Source organism: Melitaea cinxia, chromosome 28, assembly GCF_905220565.1.
Source record: "Melitaea cinxia chromosome 28, ilMelCinx1.1, whole genome shotgun sequence".
NCBI classification, from domain to species: Eukaryota; Metazoa; Arthropoda; class Insecta; order Lepidoptera; family Nymphalidae; genus Melitaea; species Melitaea cinxia.
Genome location: NC_059421.1, coordinates 8,097,305 through 8,118,388, shown reverse-complemented (window position 1 = coordinate 8,118,388; position 21,084 = coordinate 8,097,305). Strand labels below are relative to the sequence as shown.

The window sequence follows — 21,084 nt, the reverse complement described above, 5'->3', positions numbered from 1 at the left end:
AAATTATTATTTATACTTTATTAAATTATTAAAAAAATAAAATGAAGTGTACTAAATTGTACATAAATTCATTAATGACTTGTATACCGCGGGGTTGAATTCAACCCCAGATTATTTTTCTACGCATAAGTTTTTTTAATTCACTTGGATTAACTAGCACGGATTCAAAGTTTGTAGTCAATGTCAACGTTAAAAAAAAAAAACGTCAAAAATTCGTCATATTCTGTGTCAAAACCTCGTTTCACGTGCTTTTATCTAAGTTACAGTATAACAATTTAATTAACTTAGTGAACTAGCAATCAAATATTAAAGAAAATGAAGCATAAACGGTTCGAAGAAAATATATTAGTCGACGAAGCTTACACAAACTACGGTAAAGTTGATAAACAAGCGGACGAAAAGAAAGGTTCTGGAATAGCGAAACATTTCGCTGAAACTTTAGAATATGCAGATAAAAAGAAATGGTACCAACAGGTAAGAGTGTAATTTTTAATTCCATTTAATACTGATATAGTCAAATAAAGATGAACATGTGTCTATGTAAATAAAAACGAATTGCTGATATGTATGCGCGCATAACCACACCAACGAATACACCAAATTGGATGATTCTTTTTTTGTGTTAGCTATTGTCAGAATAAGGTTTCTTAAGTGTTGTTGTAGTATGTGATTAATATTTTATTAAACCCTAAAATTATTGTCTCAATAATAATAGTCGATCGAATTCAAATCAATTCAGCCTTTAACTTAACACTGTCCGGCACAGGACTCTTTCTCCTTTTAGGAGAAGGATAATATTAAGAATAGTAACAGTAAATACATAAAACTATGTAATACATATTAGTACTGGCCATATTGACATTAGAAAGTAACATCCGATACTTTAGTGTTTTATTTTATTTTTTATATTTAATGTAGATCATACAAACATTATTTAATTAAATATTATGCATATTTACAATTTCTTTAGTATAAAATTTATTTATAATGATTGCCCACTGTGTTTATACATTAACACTTGCTTATAATAAGCTAGAGAGTAATAAGTTAATAAAATTGTTTTCTTGTAGTTGCCAGATGAACCAACATCAACTAATAGTTTACCGGCTGAGAAAGTGGAGGAGCTTAGGAAGGAGGCGAGCAGTGCTTTACATGGTGATACATTAGCTTATGAAACCAGTAAGTGTTGTTTATATTTTATTGTCAAGTTCATTTGGCAAAGAATTGTAAAACTATCTTTTTAACATCTTAATTTCCCTAAGGATGAGGTAATTTTCAAAGGAGAGCTTTTTGAAAAAAAAATTATATGCTTGTACTGCAACTTGGGACTAATGTAACTCTTCAAACCAATATTACCATGTGAATTTCTAAAAACATATTTTAAGTTACTCGATATTTTTAATAATAGCGTCTTCACAAACAAGCTTACATTCATATGTTGTAAAGGTAGAATTGTATAAAAGCATAATTTACTACTTTTTCAAAATTAATCTTTAAGAGCCATTTCACAATTTTACGCTCTGCAAGTTTAGGTAAATTTGGTCGCATCGCGCGAGTCGTACGAGCCGCGCGATCTTTGTGCTAGTACGTATAGTGTGACAACCAAAAGACCATCGTGATCATTTTCTGATGTATAATAAAAATTATAACTATGGTATAAAATGTTTTTTACATAATTAATTTGTTAAAAATTTCAAGTATGTTATATAACAACAGTCAATAAATTTAAAATAAAATTAAAAAAATCAATTTTATGAAACAATTTTTTTAAATTGATTTAGTTTTTTCAGTTTACGAATGAATCTAATATTTACGATATGAATAAAAAAGCATTTAATGACATCGACACCGACAAACATATTAATTATCAAATAACAAGACAAACAGATTGAAATGCCTATTTGTATTGATAGTGTGAGAAAAGAAAATTAAATTATCCATTTGTTTACAGAAATTATCATTATATTATTTTACAGTCATTTTCGTAATATGTTTATTTTATTTATATTTTATTATGAAAGTATCAAATGCGGTTTATCCGCTATAACAACAGGCACTTGGCGCGTGTGAGCGGAAGAGACGGCTGCGCAGAATTTGGCGTGGACCTTACCTCTAAGAGCGCTAGCGCTCGACTGATTTACCGGGCTTGATGCGTGGCAATATATACTATCTTTTTATTATTTAATATAAAATGTATTAAAAATAATTACATCTTTTAATTATTTTTTTTGTATTCCTTAATGATGTAAGTTTACTTTGATTAAGATAGTTCGTTAAAATGTCTTAGTTTTCTAAGAGAAATATCGCTTTTAAAATTGTACTTATTTGGAAAATATTCGTAACTTTAAATTTTTTTTATCGTTTAATAGAGATACAAATGGAATAAAAATCTATGATAGTGGACAACAAAATTATATTCCACATATTGTGATATTTTTTTAAAATGGTTTCAACATAGAGGTTATTGAAAAGTAGGACTTCAAAGTATACATTGCGACCGTTTACCCAGGGAGGAGGCTGATGAAAAGGTTAATAATTTTATACACATAATATAAATCAAAATTCTGATCTGACTATGGACTACAACAAAGGTTGCTCTATTATATTTCAAGAATATAAATTACATTATTGCATCCAACACTGAGATTAACGACGTCAAAATATTACAATTTCGCGGATTGTTACCGATTTTTGTGAAATGGCTCTTAAGATCTTTACTCAGAGAAAAAGAACATTTTTTTTTGCCTAATAATATATATATATATATATATATATATATAGTAGTTACAGTTTAAAAAGTATACATAATCTGTTTAATATGAAATTCTTTTCTGGTTTAAAGTTAATATTTAATGATCAATGATTATTTATATTATAAATCTGTTTTCCTTTCCTACTACAACTACAACAGCCTTCTTGTAATTAAATTTTATGTAAACACGATTGAGATACGCAATCGTTTGAAGAACTTAAACATGTCATCAGACATTCTGAAAGAATATTCTAATATTAAATACGCAATTGTAGTGTTGTTCGTAAATAATTCTTACAGAATCAAGCAAAAGTGGTTCATCAGACCAACAGTGGGCTCGAACATTACTTGCTAAAGGTACAATAGGGGACAGAGTTGCCGCAGCTACTATATTGATACAGGTAATATTTTTATTCAATGGTAATGACTTTTTAAATTAATTTAAAACAGTAATTCCTGATCATAAATGTGTATTTTAAGATAAAAGTTAGCATATGTTAAATTCTCATTCATATACTGTCTCAAACTTTCACGTTTATGCTATTATGAGAATTTTTAGAATGAAAAAATGTGTGTAATAATGCTTACTTTATACTTAATTAGTTATAAACTTACTTCAGTGTGGAGTGAGGCCTACTAGTGAGAGGTTTACAGGTTGATTGATACATTCAATTTACTATTACAATTTATTATTTTTTGTAATACAAAAACAAGAATACTGTACACTTTTGTAAGGTATAAAAATTTGTATAAATACTGCGGAGCTCGTTTTGTAAGGTACCTAAATAAAAAATTCTGTTTTAATTTCAGGATAACCCGCTTTACAACTTAACAGCTTTAAAAAATCTTATAAGTAATGTAAAGCCTGCTAAGAAAAAGGATGGAATAGTTATAATAGGTAAGAATTATAAATTTTACAAGCCAGCTTAGCCTAGTTTGTAACTACTTCATTCACTGTCATGTCCAAAATTGTCATGTTGTCTCATATATTATGGTATCAAAAGTAATAAATACCCCCATTTTTGTAAGATTTTTTTATTAATATTGTAGATTTTTTTTAAATTAATCTGTGATTTAGACTAAATTCCACAAAATACTCATATTTATAACTTGATAGTTTTTTTTTTATAATTACCTATTACAATTGAAAATTAAAAAAAAATCAATAATTTACTGTTCAAAGTTTTACAAAACGGTACACAAATGTCAACGGAAAAGTAAACTAGATAACATTTGCTGTAAAAATAAACAAGTAATTACATTTGTCGGCACCTGCGCTGTCGTAGGCAATCAGCAAGGAATTTATTAACAAAAGATGCACCAATCACGCCACTTAGCACATCGTTCGATACTCTATGTGAATATCGAACGTTATGCTAACCCTCACCTCCACTCACTCTTTCTATTACTCGAGTCATTCTGACGTGTTTAAAACGTCCAGAGCAACTGCGGCTAAGGCAGTCTTGGCTTTGGCTTGGTACGGTGCAATTGTTGTATCCTGCTAGTAGCTTAACCTAGACTCTTTCAATAATTAATTTGTGCTAATGAATTAATTGTTACGTGGGGCGGGCAAGTCGAGCAGTGAAGGTGAGTGTTGATGCGCATCTCAAAGGGGGCTCCTTAAACCTACACCTAGGTCGCAAGTCCTAGGAACTGCTCTGAGTTTCTCCCTCTGCCACATGATGAACGCGGCACCCACATGGTGAATCCATCGAATGCTAAGTTAGTCTCCCCCCATTAACTAATAACTATCTTGTGTTACCCTTACATTTTAATTAATCAGTATGGACCACCTTCCTACATATTTTACCCTTATAAAACAATTCTTAATCAAAAAATTATTTACAGATGCATTATCTGAGCTTCTGATATCAGAATTGCTCATCCCAGATGTAAAGTTACGAACATTCACACAGCATCCCTTGGATAAGATAGATGAGATGACGTCTGGGAACAAACAAGCGAGACGGAATATATTGAAACTTTGGTACTATGAAGATCAGCTCAAAGAGTTATATGGAAGTAAGAGAAAAGTGTATGAAACATTATGATAAATGAAGATTAATTGTATTAAATGTTATAGAGTCATTTTAAAATAAGAACCAGTAGAATGATTCATAAAATTGGTGTTAAAATTAACATTAATGTTTCTTAGGTATATTACTTGATTAAAAAATAAATTCCTCCAACATCATCAGTAAAAATTAAAATGCTGAAATAATAAATCAAATAATTGTCAGATTTATTGAACGGTTTTAAAACGTCTCCTCTTTGGGTTATGGTATTTGCATATATAATAAAATCCAACAAACGATTTTGCTATTATCTGAGAATAAATTTAAATTTTGTATTAAAAAGAAATTAATAGCTAAAGCTTAGTATTCAGTGAAGGATTATATTTATGATAAAGATCTGTGGACTTAGTGCAGTGTATTTAATGCAAGATATTACCAATTTTGTATAAAAATACAGTTTTTTTTTTAATAAGAGTAACTGCGGTTTTCTTGCCAGCAGATTCTACATTCTGAGTCAGTTGTAGATTCACGTTTTAACTTGATTAAAATTTTAATTTGTAAAATGACGAATCGAAGTTGGTATTATAGACTATTTGAATAAATCTATTTTTTATTTTAATTTTGATTACTGTAATATGTATTGAATAATTTATCAAATGTCTTTCAAAAATATTTAATTTTAAAATTAACTTTTGAAATGATCAAGACAGTATGACAGTAGCCATTGTGATTAAATTCCAGACGGATTATTAATTTTGTGAATAAAATTTCAGCGTACGTAGAGGCGTTAAATAAATTCTCACAAGATTCTGTAGAAGCGAATAAAGAAAAAGCAGTTAGTGCTATGTCTTACCTTCTTATGCATCATCCTGAGAGAGAAAAGGTATGTTGTTATTTTAATATATGTATATTTCTTTGGTGCGTGTGTTTGTAATTGAACTTCTCCTAAACGGCTGGACCAATTTGGTTAAAATTTTGTACGTATATTTCTATCCGTTCATGGATGGTTTGAAAACATGGCTGCTATCAATTTGTCAGCAAACAAATTTGGTAGTTGTATTCCCCCGGGCCAGACAACGTTTACCGGGTCCGCTAGTTTATAATAGAAAATTATTGTATGTCTAGCCTGTTGGCACAGTGTTCAGTGAAGTGACCCAGATTTCTGTTCAGGTTTTGTGGGTTGTGGGCCCTAAGTCAAGGTGGTTTTGTATTTCTTTAAATGTGTATTGTTTGTAGGTATAATTAACGAAAAAAAATGTACATACCTTTATCAATCGGCTGTTACCCATATCAATCATTAAGTTGTTTATCTTAGGAACAGTTTATGATGTGGTTTTTTTTATAGCTAGGTCGTCAAAACTAGCGTACGGCCTACCTGACCGTAAGCGATTACCGTAGTTTATAGACGTTTGCAACACCAGAAGCATGGCAAGCGCTTTGCCGACCCTATCCCCTAGGAGCTCTGGTCACCTTACTCACCAACAAGAACACAACTCTGCTTGAAAACAGTATCATTTAGCTGTGATCCCCACCCAGTGGGGCTGCTCCATATTTTGAGCAGGAAATTTCCTTCTGTGCCCTACCTCAGCCAAAGTAATATTTCTTTTATATTATAGTATACTATCATAGGATTAGAGTGTTTTGTTCATTTATTTACTGTCTATTTATTTTTCAGATGCTCTTAATGTATATAATAAATAAACTCGGTGACCCCAGTCAAGCAGTGGCGTCGAAAGTCATTTACCACCTTTGTCAACTGCTATACAATCATCCGAATATGAAAAACGTTGTTTTAGGTGAAATTGAGAAAATGCTGTTTAGGTATTTTATTTTTTTGTTTATTTTATCTACTTGAAAAAGTATTATAAGTTTAGTAACTAATATTTTATGTAGCAAAAATGGCGTGGGCGATTTAGAGTACCTGGATGTCGTTGAAATAATAAAAAAAAGAATAGAAATGCCCCGATAATGAGCTATAATGACCTACTTTTTATTTGATCTAGGCATTAGGAACTATTAATTGTTGTATTTCTTTTAAATTTTAATCTTTGGCTCAGAACAATTTAATAATGTCTAACTGTTCCTTTCATGAAATAGGCAGTCAATATCATATTAATATTTGCTGGAAAAAAAATCAATGCGAGCAAAGTCGCGGGTAAAAGCTAGGAAATTATAAAGGACTGATCCTGGAGAATGAGTCTTCCCGTGACAATGGTCGCTGTAAAATATCCGAAACTTCGTGCCTATATTTATTTAAATGTTAGTTATTAATTTATAATATAATCTTTTTCAGAACTAACATTTCACCTCGGGCACAGTACTATGGAGTGTGTTTCTTGAATCAATTCTTCCTGGGTAAAGATGATAGCAAAGTTGCTGAAAACTTAATTAGGATATATTTTTCTTTTTTCAAGGCTTCTATTAAAAAGGTAAGTTGTAGTATAATTAGTATATTTTTTTAATATCTTATGAGGACGTGATGTGTGGCAGATCGACTCATGTCTCATATCCAAATCTCCTGTGTTGGGCATTAATACCACCTAACTCTAGTCTTTTTACCCCAAATATTGACTTTAGTCGGTATATCCAATCTGGTTCCACAATATCACTGAATAAAAATCGTTTTGCAAACAGGGGCAGATTGATTCACACCCAGTGACGGTATTTCGGGACTGGGACATTAATATAATTCTATACAAATCATCTTGCCCTAGGGACAGGTCAACATACACACTAAATTTGTTGTATATCTTGTCTGGGGCAACAACATAAAATAATACGAATCATTATGCCCTGGGGCAGATTAGCTAATGCTGCTAGGTTGTAATTGAAATTAAGTTGTTGTTGTAATTAAGAGTTGAATATATTTAACCCACTTAAAAAAATGAGGGTACTCAAATAAAAAATAAATATAAATATTTAATTAATTTATTTTTAAGAGACAATTAAGACAACTGTACTTTATACTTAAGAGCCATTTCACAAAAATCGGTAACAATCCGCGAAATTGTAATATTTTGACGTCGTTAATCTCAGTGTTGGATGCAATAATGTAATTTATATTCTTGAAATATAATAGAGCAACCTTTGTTGTAGTCCATAGTCAGATCAGAATTTTGATTTATATTATGTGTATAAAATTATTAACCTTTTCATCAGCCTCCTCCCTGGGTAAACGGTCGCAATGTATACTTTGAAGTCCTACTTTTCAATAACCTCTACGTTGAAACCATTTTAAAAAAATATCATAATATGTGGAATATAATTTTGTTGTCCACTATCATAGATTTTTATTCCATTTGTATCTCTATTAAACGATAAAAAAAATTTAAAGTTACGAATATTTTCCAAATAAGTACAATTTTAAAAGCGATATTTCTCTTAGAAAACTAAGAAATTTTAACGAACTATCTTCATCAAAGTAAACTTACATCATTAAGGAATACAAAAAAAATAATTAAAAGATGTAATTATTTTTAATACATTTTATATTAAATAATAAAAAGATAGTATATATTGCCACGCATCAAGCCCGGTAAATCAGTCGAGCGCTAGCGCTCTTAGAGGTAAGGTCCACGCCAAATTCTGCGCAGCCGTCTCTTTCGCTCACACGCGCCAAGCGCCTGTTGTTATAGCGGATAAAACGCATTTGATACTTTCATAATAAAATATAAATAAAATAAACATATTACGAAAATGACTGTAAAATAATATAATGATAATTTCTGTAAACAAATGTATAATTTAATTTTCTTTTCTCACACTATCAATACAAATAGACATTTCAATCTGTTGGTCTTGTTATTTGTTAATTAATATGTTTGTCGGTGTCGATGTCATTAAATGCTTTTTTATTCATATCGTAAATATTAGATTCATTCGTAAACTGAAAAAACTAAATCAATTTAAAAAAATTGTTTCATAAAATTGATTTTTTTAAATTTTATTTTAAATTTATTGACTGTTGTTATATAACATACTTGAAATTTTTAACAAATTAATTATGTAAAAAACATTTTATACCATAGTTATAATTTTTATTATACACAAAATGATCACGATGGTCTTTTGGTTGTCATACTATACGTACTAGCACAAAGATCGCGCGGCTCGTACGACTCGCGCGATGCGACCAAATTTACCTAAACTTGCAGAGCGTAAAATTGTGAAATGGCTCTTAATGTGACAAGATTAAGTGTTCAATTTAATTTAATAATTAAGCCAACCGAGTTGTTGTTATTACATATACTAAATATTAAACGCGTGGCAACTGGCGTAGAATAGTGCCACCTCATCTCATCCCGTGGGTATCATAAGAATCTTTAGAGGGAAAACCACTAGAGGGTGGGCAGCAGCACCTTCTAAACACATGGTCACAACTGCAATCGCTAACTCGCCTGGCAAGCGTGGCGATTACGCCAAATCCCCATAAATGTCAGACACGACAAAAAATTGTCCAGGCTACGGTGGCGGCCACGGTAACGACGGGGCAGGGGGCCATAATCTCCGGCAGAAGCCAGGCCACCACACCCAACGATGACACTTTGTCCTGGCAACACAAAACTAGGACGCTGCGGACCGACGCGAAGCTCATTGGGCTGGAAGAAGCTCTCAGCAGGTTAAGCTGGGATATTACAGGGTTATCTGAAGTCCGAAGAGAGGGAGAGATGGAGGGCTCGATGACCCTCAAGTCTGACAACCTGCTATACTACCGGGAGGGTGACCAACAGTCCCAGGGTGGTGTCTTGTTCCTGTTCCACAAGTCTCTCATCAACAGCATCGACATCGTCAGGAGCGTGTCGAGCAGGGTGTCGCACCTTATACTCAGAATATCCAAGCGGTATTTGCTGAAGGTCATACAGGTTTACGCACCGACCTCGACACATCCAGATGACGAAGTGGAATCTATGTATGAGGAAATTTATTGAGCCATTCATAGCTCTAAATGCCACTACACTGTTGTGATGGGAGACTTCAACGCGAAGCTGGGCAGATGATGCGTTGATGAGTTGAGAGTGGGGCGATTTGGATACGGGCATCAGAACTCCCGGGGCCGGCTGCTGGCTGTCTTCATGGAGAAGGAGGAACTCTTTATGATGAACTCCTTCAGGAAGCCGGAACGGCGCAAATATACCTGATTGAGTCACCGTCAGGAACGAGATAGAATTTATCATGTCGACAGACAAGCACATATTTAATGATGTCTCAGTGATCAAAGCTGTGAAAACAGGAAGCGATCGCCGACTTGTCCGAGGCACATTAAATATCGATGTCAAGCTTAAGAGGGGTCGGTTGATAAGGTCTACGCTCCGACCTGTGCCTGCTCAAATTCAATACTCCGAGAGTTTTCAACTCGAACTCCAAAATCGTTTTGAAAGCCTGGTCGACTGCGTAGATGTGGACGAGTTCAACGACGCGCTGGTGGAAATTGTCCGCCCGGTGGGACCTAAGTTCTTCAAGACCCCCGACTTGTTTGTGGACTATGAGAAGGCCTTTGATTCGATTGAGACATGGGCTGTGCTACAAGCTCTCCAGAGGTGCCAAGTGGACTGCAGGTACGTCGAGGTGCTGAAACTTTCAACGCCACAATGTCGGCCCGATTACAGGGCCAGAGCTCGAAGCAAATACCACTTCAGCGAGGCGTGAGGCAAGGGGATGTTATATCTCCGAAGCTGTTTACCGCCGCGTTGAAGGACGCTTTCAAGCTTCTGGACTGGAAAGGCTTCGGCATCAATATCGATGGCGAATAAGTTACCAATGGCCAGTGATAACATATGGATCCGAAACGTGGTCGCTAAATATGGGCCTTATAACAAGGCTCAAAGTCGCTCAGCGGGCGATGGAGAGGGCAATGCTCGGTATTTCCTTACGTGATAGAGTAAGAAATGAGGAGATTAGTAGGAAAACCAGTCGTGGGAAGCCGCTGGATGCGTGCTGCGTAGGACCGATTGTCGTGTGAAACATTAGGGGAGACTTATACTCAGCAGCTGGCGTCCGTGAGCTGATATTATGATGATGATGATGATGATGATGATGATGATGAAATATTAAACGTCTAACCAAACAAAATAGCAATAACATTTAAGCATGTTACAATGCTAGCATCAAATGATCTGGGCAGATTGAACTTTTACCAATGTTTAATCTGATTTAAGGCATCAATTGGCCTATGTCCAGCAGTGGACTGCCATAGGCTGAACTGATGATGATGATGAAGGTATCAATATCTGTACATCTGGACCAGTACAATTTAACATAAATTACCTTTCCTCAAGGGCAGATTGACTTATGCCCTATATCGATATTTATAGCCCGCAACATCGATATAATTTAACTCAAATTCTCATTCCCAAGCGCCTCGTACAGTATTTGTAAAAGTATTTCGCAAAGTATTTGTAATAATAGTATTTGGTCTGAGGCATCAATACAGGATCACGCACCAGGGGCAAATAGTCTCGTGCCAAACATGCGTATATTGTGTCATCATCATCATTACAGCCTATCACAGTCCACTGCTGGACATAGGCCTCCACAAATTTGCGCCAAAAATAGCGTGAACTTATGTGTTTTGCCCATAGTCACCACGCTGGGCAGGCGGGTTGGTGACCGCAGGGCTGGCTTTGTCGCACCGAAGACGCTGCTGCCCGTCTTCGACCTGTGTATTGCAAAGCCAGCAGTTGGATGGTTATCCCGCCATCGGTCGGCTTTATAAGTTCCAAGGTGGTAGCGGACCTGTGTTATCCCTTAGTCGCCTCTTACGACACCCACGGGAAGAGAGAGATAGGGGGTGGCTAAATTCTTTAGTACCGTAGCCATACAGTAGTATATCGTGTGCGTAGTCGTAACCTAACGTTCGTGCTCACGTTCTGCCCCAGGGCGAGATCGACTCGCGACTCATGTCCGCCATCCTGACGGGCGTGAAGCGCGCGTACCCGTTCGCGGACCGCGAGCGCCTGAGCGAGGCCGCCGCGCACACGGACGCCGTGCACCGCCTCGTGCACCTGGCCGGCATCAACGTGGCCATACACGCGCTGGCGCTGCTGTACCACACGAGCGACGCGTCGCGGGGCGCGTCCGACAGGTGCGTAGCAAAAACTCTCATTCATACAGACAGACAGACAGAGAGACAGACAGACAGACAGACAGACAGACAGACAGACAGACAGACAGAGAGACAGACAGACAGACAGACAGACAGACAGAGAGACAGACAGACAGACAGACAGAGAGACAGACAGACAGACAGACAGAGAGACAGAGAGACAGACAGACAGACAGAGAGATAGACAGACAGACAGAGAGACAGACAGACAGACAGACAGACAGACAGACAGAGAGACAGACAGACAGACAGACAGACAGCGAGACAGAGAGACAGACAGACAGACAGACAGACAGACAGACAGCGAGACAGAGAGACAGACAGACAGACAGACAGACAGACAGACAGACAGACAGACAGACAGACAGAGAGACAGAGAGAGAGAGAGACAGACAGAGAGAGAGACAGACAGAGAGAGAGACAGACAGAGAGAGAGACAGACAGAATATTCAAAAGCCGATGTTTATCATGTGGTCACATTTAAATTTTATCGAGATCTTATTACAACTTTTGAAGTAATATTTGATAATCCGTATTTACTTGACTATTTGACTATTTAGTCGTTTACCTACGATGTATTTACTTGTCGATGTAATTGAAGTCGGTTTTTTCGATTGCCAGCAAACAATTATTATTAAAAAAACTCCACAGCTTATCACATTATGTTATGACTTAAAAACCACAAACACTACGGCAACAAAATTTTAACTTTGACAGCCTAAGAATGTATAGACCCAAGGAGGGTAATAAAGCAAAAATAAAATATAACTTTGTATGTCAAGTTGCGAACTTTTCGATCCACTCTCGTATATCCAAAATGACCGTTTAATTACTGGACTTAACAAAATCATCCCTATCATTCCAGATATTACACCGCCCTCTATCGGAAACTAACAAACCCAGACATATTCAACACGACCCACTCTGCGCTCCTGTTCTCGCTTATATACAAATCATTGAAACAAGATAAGAACATAGAGCGAGTGACGTCGTTCATAAAGCGTTTGTTACAACTCTGCTGTTATATGACACCAGCACAGGCCTGCGGTATGCTTTTCTTGATATCTCAGGTATTGAAAAGTGGGGATAAAAAGGAAGCCATTAAATTGGTTTGGACGAAAAAGGAAATAAAAGTGGTATGTTGAAAGTTTTTATTGTTACGGTTGTTTTGTATTTAAATTATATTAGAAATAATAAATTCCCGGGTTTTCCAATATGTTTATAAAAGTAAAAATTAGTAATTAATTTTTGATTATTTCTTGTTATTAAGTATAGGACTAGTGTAATGTAAGATACTTGCTTGTGTTTGATTTTTTTGTCATTTATTATTTATATTATTTATAATACTTGTCATTTATTCTTATTCAGTCATTTATTATTATTTATGATAAATGGCATAAAAAATAATAGAGTAGTAGCGAGAAGTATTAAATATTAAATATTCACGGGATGAGCACTAAGATACCTAAATTCTTTTAAAGTAAGCAGTATGCTCTAAAAATTTCAAAATAAATATTTGAAAACTACGTATTTAAACATATTTCAGGAAAAAAAAGAAGAAAATGATACAAAAGGAGATGGAGAGAATACGGTTTTAGATATAAATGACACGGCAGATAAGAGCATAGAGGAGATTGAAGAAGAGAAAGTAGAGCAGAAGAAGATTGATCTTCTGAAAGGAGATAAGAAAGACTTGTTGTTAGGTAAGTTTGTAAAAAAATTATAATATGTAAAAAATGAAAGCATATTTTTTTTTTTTTACTTTGGTTTTCTCTTGTTGAAATGAAATTCTTTTCTACAGTTAATGAGCTTTTGACGTTTGTTTATAAAGAGATATAGATTTACAATCAAAAATTTATTTTGAAATTGTCATCAATATTTTAATTATATTTTGAGTTAAGAGTTAGTTTTTTCGATTTTTTATCAAATTAACGAAATAAAATATGATTTTATATACATTTAAAATATCTCATTTTTAAGTGATAATAATTCAGTTTTAATGTCATCGAAATACCACTTCAAAGTTATATATATCAAACAGTGTCTCATCACCATGTACCTAATAATCTTTTTAGTAGGATTCCAAAAAAAAATTGTAATATTAAAAGTAAAAAAAGTAATTTTACTAAAAAGCTTTTTTTTCAGACGATGACGAAGAAGAAACCTATGTGGATCTAAAAATCGATGACCAGGGTAACATAAAGCCTAAGAAGCGTCACGCTACTTCCGTCACCGGTTGGTTCCACGCGAAGGTCACGTCTAGCAACGACCAGGGAGACACGCAGGACAAGGAGACCGCCAATAAGATACAGCTCAAGAAGAGTTTTAATATGGAAAAGGTAAGTTTCTGTTGTATTTAATCGAATATTCAAGCCTGAACCACTAGGAAACTATGAAGGTTAAAGAGCTACTAAAGTACAGTTAAAAAAATTGAATACGGAAAAGGTAAGTTATTTTTATTCTCATTTCGTCTAATAAAGTCTTCGGTTTGTATTTCTGACAGACACGTGCTGGGTTTTTTGGGCATGCAGGATTTGTTGTTGAGAGAGAGAAAGAGAATGCTAAGTAAATTGAGGAATTGTATACACATGTCTTAATACGAGTAACTCTGCACATTTATTATTTATTTATTTATTTATTTATTTATTAAAGGATAACCAACAACAAAATGTACATTAATAATAGTTTGTTACACATGAGCTTACAATAGGATGTCAATGCTCTTTTAATTATAGGTTATCACAACATGCATTATCACATCAAGTAATACAATTAGTTAATGAGTAAGTTTGCACATAAGCAATAATTAATAAAAAATCAAAATTACAATATCGTTAATATGTATCAAGTTTATGTGCTAATCTAGTAGCAGTTTAGAAATACCTCATCAAATACAATGTCAAAAGCATACAAATTCAACATGATCCAAGAAGAAAGAAAAAAGATTAAAAAATAAATAAAAAACAAAAACAAAAATTAAAAATGAAAAAAAAAAACAACACAACACGTTGGAGTCAAACACAATTAACAAATTACCACCACAGATTAGTATAAATGCATCTATCTAGCTAATTACCACGTCAGGTCAAAATAGTAAAATACAATGTCAAATTATCAAAATTAAAAATCAAAAATCGAATAATCAAAAAGATGGCGTTTGAGTGCAGATATTAACATCTGTATTATTATATACAAATGTAACCAAAAATTGATGATAAATATATAGTTAGTTCGACTCCCTAACTATGTTCCTTCAAATGGGGAATTCTTTAGGCGGTGATCTATATCAACTAAATCAAAATTTAAAGAGGGCTCAAAGTAAAATTTAAAAAGTACTTTGATTTTTTTTTCACACGGTGCGTGATCTATTACATCTACAGAAACCCCCATTTGAAGGAACGCAGTTAGTAGTCGGACATTCTGTATCAGTGAAAACCATATAATATGTCCAGCAATTTTTTGTTTTGCGGACTTTTGGCACCCCTGTGTGAGTTGCGCCCGGGGCATGATGCCCCCCCCCTCTTATCTGTCCATTCAGACCGCTCATCCATTTATTTATAAAATTAGTTAGAGTAAGAAATTGGAAGAATTGCATAAAAGTAAAAAGTATAATTATGATGGAATTAGTAATTCCATGCAAGTCGTAGTGCTACATATTCTACCACTCTCATAAAGATGCGAATCAAAAGGGCTTAACTACCCTCAGCTAAATAACAAAATCACTATTTTAAATTAGTATTTAAAGTTGAAATAAAATTTCCAGGTGACGACAGACTACAACCCCTTTGCCCGCAACCCCGTCTTCTCTGGAGCCCACACCTCTGCTTACTTGGAGCTGTTGCCACTGGCGAAGCACTTCCACCCCACCGTCAAACTGTTCGCGGAAAAACTCATAAACCGTGAGTTGTTAATTGTTAAAATTATTTAAAATGGGATATTTACCATGTATTTAAAAAAAAGACAATAAATATCCCATTTTAAACAATTTTAGTAATGAAAATAACCATACTAATTTAAAATCTTATGTTGTTTATTGTTGTCTACTAAAACATTTGCAATGTTAGTTTATAGATTGAAGAGTTATTCAGTTTCCATTTCCAGAATTTTGTTTTATATACATATTTTAGTAATATTGTTATTAAAAGGTTTAACGGGTGCGTAAATGTGTATTTATAAAATATTAATGTATAGTTTTAGTATTTTTACATGATATATAAGTTTATACAGCAGGTTTTTTTTGTGTAAAATTTGAATAATACTATAGTGCCAACCCAAAAATCCGGACTTGAGAATTATCCATCCCAAAGCTGCTGTACAAAATATTTGGCAGAAGATACCGTCCTAAAATTAGCCTCATTTCCATAGATCTATTAATAATAAGATAACTAATGTTTATTTAAATTTTTTCACAGAACAAATAATTCAGTACAGCGGGGACCCGCTCAAAGACTTTGCGGGTATACGATTCTTAGATAGATTTGTATTCAAAAATCCCAAAAAACGTACGGAAAAACAAGTTGAAGAGGGTGAGGTCAAAAAGGTCAAAGGGTCACATCCGAAGTTTGCCGTAAGAAAGAATTACTCTGCTAAAGGTATGGAGATAAAAATTTGTGTTTTTTTAATTTTGTGTCTATAATCACACTATTTAAGAATTCTAGGAGTCTATAATATTTTAATTTTTTTTTTTTTTTTTGAGTATATATGTATGGATAGCTTACATACAGCTTTATAATGACTATATCTAATACTGAGTAAAATATTAAAAAGCCAATAACAAGCAAATGTAATTTATAAATACTTCATACTCATTATCATATGTATTACTTCTGAAAATGTATTGAATTTTAGGATTAAAGAGTATACCGGTCAACTCGTCGACATATTTGAATGAAGATGCCAAGAAGATTCCTGTGGATGAGAAGTTTTTATACGAGTAAGTTTTTATTTACTATAAAAAAAAACTAAAAAAAAATAACAACCAATAAAAGTACTAGTTGATTAGATTCCCACATGAGTGTGGAAATATATTTATTTGTATATGTTCTTTCATATATCACATAGTAAATAATTATGTATGTCTATAATATGGCAGTCAGCGGTTAATTAAAAAACACGTTTCAAGTTGCTTACATTAGGAACAGATAATACTGTTACGAACACACAAAGAAACTAGCACCATCTAGCGGCAACCATTGAAACCACATAAAGACAGAGACCGCATGAAACTCTCTACTCAATACTAGATGGCGTTAGAGGAACTACTGTGGAACTATATAGAAGTATAGTCTCGAAAACCGGGTACATGCGCGAACTTTCCAGAATGGTCTGGGCCTCGCGTCGGCCGATATAAATAGCCGCAGGCAGGCGAGCGAGTACAGTTCAGTTTGAGCGATCTTCGAAGCGACTTCAAGAGTGTAAACTAGTGATCAAGAGTGGTACTAGCGAAACTTTATGACATTGGCTACGACATAGGACATCGTTAGTGCTTAGTGTTTGAACCTAGTGCTTTGTGTTGGACCTAGTGCTTGTGAATAAAGTCTTGAAAAGAGTCAGCAGGTCTTTCTCTCCAAATCCTTCGAACCCTAACACGTAACAATACTAACAAAAGAGTTCACTCTAGTAGCTGACGATATTCAAAAGATCAATTGTTCAAATAAAATTGCAGAAAGCAAAGTTCTGTACACAACTATTTTTCTTTTTATTGAAATAACCGATCACCTCTATTTATCCCTAATCTATATTTTGGATAAAACTTATAATAAATTAATCTGAACACAGAACTGTACTTTTTTTTTTTGAAAAATAAAATGTTAAAAAATATTTATATATATTTTGCCTGTTTTATGACAGTTTCCTACAAAAGCGTCGAGAAACCAAGGATGATGGTGATGATGACAGCGATGTGGAGTCCGTTACCAGTGAAGACTTCGAACAGTATCTGGACACCGTCACTGGCTCCAAGGCGGCAGGTACACACAGTAAACAATGTATTGTAGTTAGTGTACGGTTGTTATTGTAATTAGCAGTTGTTTATTTGTACATTATCAAACAATGCATTTATAATAATTTCTAAAAATTAAACTGAGTTTATTTTAAGAGTGTTTTTACTAGCTAGATATTGTTTACTTTGATACATTTATTTTTTAATTTGTTCCCACTGATTTATGAATACATAATAAAGTAGTAGACATGCATATGATTGACGAAAATAAATATAAATAAAAGTTTTGAGCTGCCGACAAGAAAGAAAGAGCGACTAAGTCTAATTTTTGTCTAAAGAAGTTAGGATTCTGAAAATGAAATTAAGGTTAAATAAAACCCAATGTGAATAAAGTAAAGTTCAATATAATTATAAATTTCAATATGGATGAAGTCACACATCTATCTACTTATGAATTATATATGTTGTGGAAAAAAATTAATAACATTATTATCGCTTCAGCCTATAATATCCCACTAATGGGCATAGGCCTCTTTTCCTATGTAGGATCAGAGTTTAATCCATCACGCTGCTTCAATGTTGGTTGGCGGATATATTCTCTACTATGAGTAACGATCGCTATCAGGTGTACATGATAACAACCGAGACCGACAGCTAAACGTGAGACTCACAAAGACTAACAACCAGACCGGAAATAAATATTTGTATAAACACAAATATCCACTACGAGGTGGAATCGAACCCGCGACCTTCGGTGTTTACAATACACACACGTGACACGGCACACACACTATTACACTAGAGCGGTCGTCATAAACGATTACTACCATTATTAAAATGAACATTATTTTCAGAATCGGATGAAGAATTGGATTATTTAGCAGAAATGGAAGCGATGAAAAAGAGACGACCGAAGAAAGGTGAACAACAAAGTGATGATGAACTCGACAACGGTGATGACGAAGATGATGATGTCGGTGATGACAATTTAGTTGACGAAGGTGATGAAGGTAGGAACGTTATCATCTATTCTGATATAATAAATAAATCTATCCGATCTAGCTGATCTTAGAAATGATTCTGAATATAAAAAGGAAAATTTTATTTATGTATTATTAAATTACATATCATAAAAAAGCACCGAACCTGCTACAGTTATTACCAACTATTGGTCTGATCACATCACAGTGCTGATCAAGTTCAATGCCTTTCTGTTTTATTTATGTTTTCGTGTTTATTTTAGGTGGCAGTGAGGACGACTTGGATATATCGGCAGATGAGGACGAACCAGTGTTGTCTGGCGAAGAAGACGGTAAATATTTATTGATTTATTATTTATTAAGAATTACTATAGTCGTCACAAAATAAAAGGCCTGTTTGGACATTTGCCAAATACCTTAGAACGTACCTTTGTACGAAACAAAAAAAATTTGAAAGGTTTTTGCCTCCTCTACCCAATTGTGTTACATTTTTAAATTTGGCGTTGTTCATCAATAACCTGATGTTTAGCAACCTTAGCAACTTATTACACCCCTACCCCTCTTAGTGATATGTGGTGGGGCTTATTCTTTATTGTATAAAGTATATCAAGATTTTAAGGATACTATCTTGAAATACAGATATAATCTAATTAAATCTTGAATAATAATTAGACACTTTTGTAACACGATGCTACAGACAGACATCTAGGTCCCATGGTGTTTGTTGGTTGTTTTTTGATTTAGAAATTGCGCGTTCAATGAAAATTAAATACAAGTGATATCTCATTAGAAAACCTCTGTTAAAGTTACCTAACATAACGGACGCGATTTGGATTTTATGTTTTTGTTTATTGAAAAAATGATGATTTATCGCCCCCCTTTCGTGTGTCACCCGGGGCCATGCACCCCACCCTTTGACAACCCCCACGCTACACCGGCTACTCAAAAAAAAAAAAAAAATCGAATATACTTTTAAAAGTAATTTGTTCCGTAGAAATATTTAAAAAGTCAATTGCACGAATTTTAATTAAAGCTGAATAAAAAATTCTAAATAAGTTAAAACCTAAATAAGTTATGTGCTGAAGGCGGCATTCTTTTGGCTGTTAGCTATCGTGTAACGACCTTTTTACAAACCTTTTTGGACTTCTTTAAATGATATTTAGCTGTTCAAATGAAGTTGCAAAGTCAGAGGAATTTAGTTTTTTTTTTTAACTTAACAAAACAGCAGTGGCCTAACTAACGTTAGCTAGCTAGTAGATTTGAAAAATAATAAAAAGTTAGGTAGTTGATAAAATTCTGTCTTGTTATCTGTAAAAACTTTAAAATAAGACTAGCCACTGTTTTGTAAATTTCAGTTAAAAATCCCTCTGTGAAAAGGTGTCAGCATTATTTTTGTATACAATATAATTATAAAGAAAAATAATAACAAAAGAGAGATATGCTAATGTTGTTATTCTTTACAGGAGGCGATGATCTTGGATCACTTTTCGCTTCAGCAGAAGAATTTTCAACACTGTTAGAAGATACCGCAACAAACAAGAAACAAGGTTCAAGTCAAGCTGTGTCTAACACGGACAATTCAAGCACTAAACAGCTAGCTTGGGAAGAAAAAAGAAACGAATGGATCAAAGGATACAATAGGAAAATCCTAGGTCATAAAAAAAAGAAGAGCAATAATAAGAAATTTAATAATAAGATGGCGGATAAAAAAGGCGGGAAAAGAAAAGGCGCCAACATTGACGTAGTCGGCGGAAAAAGGAAAAAAGTCAATAAAATAATCAAAGTATAAAAAAATGTTTTATTAATTCATATGTTGCATCAGTGGAGCAGCAGATGTGAAAATACCTCCAATCCCAATCCTACACGGAGAAAGAGGCCTATGCCCAGCTGTGGGATGTTACAGGCTGAATGTTAATTTATGTGTTGTTTTATATCGTATTATTTCAATAAAGTCAGGATTTGTTCTACTTTTTAATACTCTTAATGAGTACATATAAGAGATTGCTTTAATTTGTGAAGTGGTAAATAATTTTAATTAGTTATTTTTACGCAAAATACATATGGGGTATTCCATCACAAATCGACCATTTTCAAACCAACCCCTTTCAACCCAGCCAAAAGTTTTCCATTCTTTTCTACACTGAAATTTTTTTCAAGTTTTTTTCCAACCCAAAAAGTTATGAACTTTTAAAATTTTTAATGAAGCCTTCAAAACAATACGCCATTTTAAATTTTTTTTTCTTAAAAGAATTCTTTTCCTGTTACAATTAATTATTAATTTTTTTTTCACAAAC

The 21,084-nt window shown here is 33.9% G+C and overlaps 1 protein-coding gene across 1 annotated transcript; it reads left to right on the top strand.

Annotated features, from left to right (window-relative positions):
* The first annotated feature begins 217 nt into the window (after positions 1-217).
* On the top strand, positions 218-20,757 carry LOC123667494 (CCAAT/enhancer-binding protein zeta). The gene is made up of 19 exons (XM_045601388.1): positions 218-474; positions 1,071-1,179; positions 3,053-3,153; positions 3,563-3,650; positions 4,601-4,774; positions 5,541-5,650; positions 6,443-6,588; positions 7,061-7,196; positions 11,643-11,848; positions 12,735-13,005; positions 13,416-13,572; positions 14,015-14,208; positions 15,633-15,768; positions 16,282-16,461; positions 16,718-16,802; positions 17,720-17,838; positions 18,665-18,820; positions 19,054-19,122; positions 20,254-20,757. The coding sequence occupies exons 1-19, from the start codon at positions 316-318 to the stop codon at positions 20,577-20,579; spliced, it is 2,922 nt and encodes a 973-aa protein (XP_045457344.1). The 5' UTR covers positions 218-315; the 3' UTR covers positions 20,580-20,757.
* The last annotated feature ends 327 nt before the right edge of the window (positions 20,758-21,084 follow it).

What these genes read in the sequence shown, in the direction of transcription:
- LOC123667494 (XM_045601388.1), top strand. Translation starts at nt 316, where the DNA reads ATGAAGCATAAACGGTTCGAAGAAAATATATTAGTCGACGAAGCTTAC. An exon ending in AAAGAATTACTCTGCTAAAG is followed by an intron (nt 16,462 to 16,717) that starts GTATGGAGATAA and finishes ATTGAATTTTAG; the next exon opens with GATTAAAGAGTATACCGGTC. An exon ending in GATGAGAAGTTTTTATACGA is followed by an intron (nt 16,803 to 17,719) that starts GTAAGTTTTTAT and finishes GTTTTATGACAG; the next exon opens with TTTCCTACAAAAGCGTCGAG.